The following is a 4,773-nucleotide window of genomic DNA, read 5'->3' on the forward strand; positions in this document are numbered from 1 at the left end:
GAGCCTGAGTACATGAATTTGACAAGTGTTTAGATCCTTTCCCCTCCATCCTTTTCCCTCTCATTAAGAAAGGAGGGGAAAGAAGAAGGAGGTTTGTATTTGCTCCCCCACCCCCAATGGGGCTTTCAGTCTGTTTTGCAGCCAGTTTTCTGTCTGCATTAGGACAGAATTAGCTTAAGGAGCAATAATAGTTTGTCACTACACTTTCTACTGTTTGAGTCATATTCCTTGCATAAAATAAGGGCTACATCATTTCTTTTGCCCATGGCTTCAAGCATCCTTACCTCTTTGAAGCTAGTAGTCAGATTTTTCCCCATCTAATTCATTTACAGTGATGTTAAAGAAAAAGGTGTTGTTTCCCTACCACCCCTGTTTAAGCTCTTCCCTCTCCTTTTTCACCTCAAAACAAGCTTTAAAGTGGTCAAAGGAAAAATGTAACTCCCTTGAGTATACTGTAGGAATTCTGAATTTTTCCACACCAAAGATCACAAGCATCACTGAGTATCATTCTATATTAAAGAAAAAAAAACAGATTAAGTACTAATTAAATCTTTATTAATACAAAAAACCTTGGTATAAAGAAATAGAATAGTTCATTCTGTATACTTAGGAAGGACAAAGATCAAACTGTACAATAGCAATAAGGTAGAGATATGTAACAATGTAATTTAAGGATTCCTGAAACAGTGCATTTTCCAGACGTTTTCTTCTGTTTTCATGTTTTCATGTGCCATATACTTACTATCTTTAAGAGTAAACTTTGAGGCACTCTTGTAGTGCTTTCTAGAATTCTATGCATAACTGACAACTATTAATCTGTAATGAAAAATGTTACATATAAAATTTGTAGTTGGTCATCACTGGAATATATAACAAAGGGTCAAATATGTTTAATGTCAGCACCTCTTCAAGTTGCATAGAAAAGGAGATACAGAAAAGTCATTCAGTCAGGTATTTATTTTCTTTGACGTTAATGCATTTCAATCATATTGTTGGTACACAGAATAAGCTATGATGCAGCCCTGATGTACTGCTGCACAGTGTTAAAGACCAAATGAATATGTTTTAGGGTATTTTAAGTGAGACCATCATGACAGAGGTGAATTCATTATTATTAATGTAATAGCTTTGAGTTGAACTCAAAGCCAGCTTTAACACCTGATAAAACTAAGATGACAGACAGCAGTGAATACTGATAGGATTAGTCTCTTGAACAAGTGGCTCAAAGCTGCAGCAAAGCAGGTGAGAGTAGCCCAAGTAAAACAGAGCTATTGGTATCAACTTTAATCAAAGTTCCTCTTCCACTCAGAAAAGTGTCTATTAGGACTATTGATTTCTTGTCCATTTCTCCTATTTTATCCTCAAATACTAATAATCTCCATAGATATGAAAACTGTACCTGTGTATTTGAGGTTAGGATCTATATCTAGCAAGAACAAAGACAAAACCAATTACTGTTTCTTTGCATAAAGGGGCTTTCTAAAAGCAAAACTATGAACAGGCTTTCTTGTGAATTCCATTCCCTGTAAGTGGTACACAGATATCTGGTCAAAGCCTGTACCACACAGTCCAGACTAGGGCTGCTGCACCTGAATCTTGTTTACATCAGTGTGAATATCCATAGAGCTATCCTAAACCTAAAACTTATGGAACAGTATCACCTATTGCAAAGTCATTCCATACACAAACTTCCCCTAAACTTGCAATATCTTACTTTTTAACTGGTATTTTCTAACAATTCAAATAGGTCATTAGGATTACCCAGGCAGTTTCCACTAGAGGCATTGCAAATTATAGCAATTCTGTAACGAACAAGGTAAGCCATGGTCATGTCCATTAAGCAATATGATGTAAGGTACTGACAAGTCCTTTGAAAATGTACTTTCCTCCCTCTTAAAGGGGTACGTGTTCGTCATGCACCTGAACCCAGACATCCAGAAGATCCCAAGCCTCTTGAAAAAGTCTGTATGTAGTATCTCAAAGCAAACTGGCTTTGGTCACTTCAGCTGTTGGTACTGAAAAAAAAATTATACATAAAGATCATGAGTAGGATTCTAATGATACTTTTTCCTCAAAATTATTTATCTAAGTGTTATTGAATGCATTCATATCAGCTTTATCCTCTGCAGCTCCATTTTACTTTATGTTAAAAATATTTGTCACTACAAATACAGAACAGTAATGGCCACTAGCTGCTGCTCAATATAAAGGCTTGAGTTTATTAAAATGAAAACACTGGAAGGTTCTTGCAGTACTTAAAAAAAAAAGAAGAGAGGAATGTAGTACTAATTTAATGATTTTAAATTTAAGTAAATTTAACTTGCCTAACACTCATTCCATTCTCCTTCCTCTAAAAAGTTCCCATTATGGTAAGAAGTGAGTTCTGACTCACCTGCTTGCTGATAGTGTTTTTCTGCTAACAGTTGGTGGAGATGGCTCACAATGGAAGAAGCTTTTTATCCACCAACATTTATCAAGTATTTCAGGTAACCCTGATAAAGGAGAAAGAGCCACTGTCAAACTCACTGAAAAGCAGACTGACAAAACTCTAATGAATAGTTGAAAGAAAGGCAATACCAGTAAGTGCCTTGTCCTGGTCTGTAACATTCACAGGCTCAGAACAGCACGATGAACTGGAAGAAACACTGCATTCTGAGTTTTGTCGTGCTGTCCATGGAAAATAAAGACAAACATTGAAAAAATTTGCTCTGGGAAAGCACAGTAAGTCCATGCCAAAAGATTTCATACCTGTTGCTATCTAACAAACTTTACTTGGCTATAAATTTCAAACACTACTTTACTGCAGTCACTTAAGTTGATCTATCTACTTATTCTTCACTTAAGAAGGTAAGATAGAATCTGCTCTTTCACCAAAACCAGTAAACTTATGATCAGGTACACATTGCTATCAAAACAGAAGAATCTAGATTATTTGATCATAAAATAACCTCATTTCTAGTTTCTATGAAACATCTAAAAATACAGCATTTTCACTACAGTAACACGCTCTGCTGAAGGTTCTGGACAAGAGATTTACTCTCAAACCATGACTATATCATATATTAAGAAAAAACTGTTGATTGCATTCTCAGCCTGCAAAACAAGCACAAAGCACAGCTAGAAACCAAGACTTTGCCAATTTGATGCTTTCAGTACTGCACTTAATAGTAAAAAATATTACACATTCCTATTAACCTGTCCCAAAGAGGAAAAGTTAAATGACTAACTAGAAATAAATGCTTTTAAAAGTTAAATGACTAACTAGAAATAAATGCTTTTAAAACTAAAACCTCTTGATATAGTGAAAAAACCCTCTAAGATTAAAGCAAGGAAAAAAAAACTGAAGACACCCTCCTGCCTCCAGCTCCAGCCCCCCCTCGGGCACTTTCTGGCCGCGGCGCAAGCGAGCGGCTCCGACGCGCGCTGCGCACAGCGACCCAGCCCGCGGGCCGCAGCGCGCTTACTTCTGTAGTACTGGTTCTTGGCCAAGAGGCAGCCGGCGGAGGGCACCGAGGCCATGGCAGCGGGCTCGGCGGGGCAGAGCGCGGGTCTCCGAGGGCAGCCTGCGGGAGAGAGCGCTCGGCAAGGCCCGCCCGGGGCGATGCGCCCGGCCCGGCCAGGGCGAGGGGAGGGAGGGAGCGAGCAGCCCCAGGGCCCGGCGGCCGCCCGGGACCCGCTCACCTGCCTCGCTCTCGGGGGCGAACCGCGGCTGTGGGGGGGAAGTGACCAAGCCCCCGCAACCACCGCTGTCCTCCGCAGCCAGCACCAGCAGCTCCCCGGGCCGCCCCTATATGGGGCACCGCGGCGGGCGGCCCGCCCCGGGGGCGGTGCCAGCCCCCGCCGCACTGCCCCCGACCCGGCCCGGCCCGGCCCGGTCCGGGACGCCCCGGGACGCCCCGGGGCTCGGCGGGTGCCGCTGGCGCCGCTCCGCGAGCCCGCGGCCGCACAGCTGCCGGGAAGCGCGGGCAAAAGCCGGCCCGCGCGTGGGTGCTCCCCGCCGCGCGGGGATTTGCGCGGAAGGGGCCCTCGCCTCGCGCGCGTCCCCTGGGCACCTTCCACTTCTCCCGCAGTTTCAGTCCCTGAGCACCTTCCTGGACTGCATTTAGCGCTCCTGGAGTAGGAGCCGCTGCACTAGTTATTCTCTCTGCTGTGGGACGGAGGGGGAGGGAGAAGGAGCAGGCAAGCGTCTGGTTGCAACCGAGATTTTAGCTTTGGTTACAAACACGCACATGGCTACGCACATATGCTGGAGAAAGTGAACGTGTGCCACTGTCACTGTAATAACTGAAGTCCGTGATAATCTTTAATTTCTTGGTAAAGTTAATTTAAGGAAGTCCCAGCTAGATCACTGAATAAGTTTGTCTTCCCATACAGATAAATACACAGCTCTCTTTAATGTTGTATAGTCTTATCTCATGGCAAAACTTGACCTACAATGTGTTACCTCACTTTTCAGAACTGTTAACAGAAAAAGTAGCAATTTTGGCCATTTGAACTGCTGGTGCCCCGCTAGGAAGTGTTTTGTCACTATTTTTTCATAGAAGTTGTGGATAAGAATGCGACAGTGTGAGGTGTGCAGTATCGTGTTACTGGGACGTATTTGCTTGACTAGCGTGCCCTATCCCAAATGATAAGGACGTAGTTCATGATATCCATTAGCATTTTTGTCAGCATGTAAAGCATACTGCAGGGAAGCTTTGCCTGTAAAATAAAACTAATAACAGCCTTCATGCCAGATGAGCTTACTGCATAGTCTATTTTTCCAGGACCTTT

General features: G+C 43.0%; 1 protein-coding gene across 1 annotated transcript; it reads right to left on the reverse strand.

Moving 5' to 3' along the window:
• Nucleotides 1-942: 942 nt before the first annotated feature.
• On the reverse strand, nt 943-3,750 carry PPDPFL (pancreatic progenitor cell differentiation and proliferation factor like). The gene is made up of 5 exons (XM_062568244.1): nt 3,682-3,750; nt 3,465-3,563; nt 2,578-2,667; nt 2,393-2,492; nt 943-2,015 (listed from the first exon to the last, which is right to left on the reverse strand). Exons 2-5 carry the CDS (start codon nt 3,517-3,519, stop codon nt 2,003-2,005), a joined length of 258 nt encoding a protein of 85 aa, XP_062424228.1. The 5' UTR covers nt 3,520-3,563; nt 3,682-3,750; the 3' UTR covers nt 943-2,002.
• Between the last annotated feature and the right edge of the window lie 1,023 nt (nt 3,751-4,773).

This window comes from Rhea pennata, chromosome 2 (assembly GCF_028389875.1).
Source record: "Rhea pennata isolate bPtePen1 chromosome 2, bPtePen1.pri, whole genome shotgun sequence".
NCBI classification, from domain to species: Eukaryota; Metazoa; Chordata; class Aves; order Rheiformes; family Rheidae; genus Rhea; species Rhea pennata.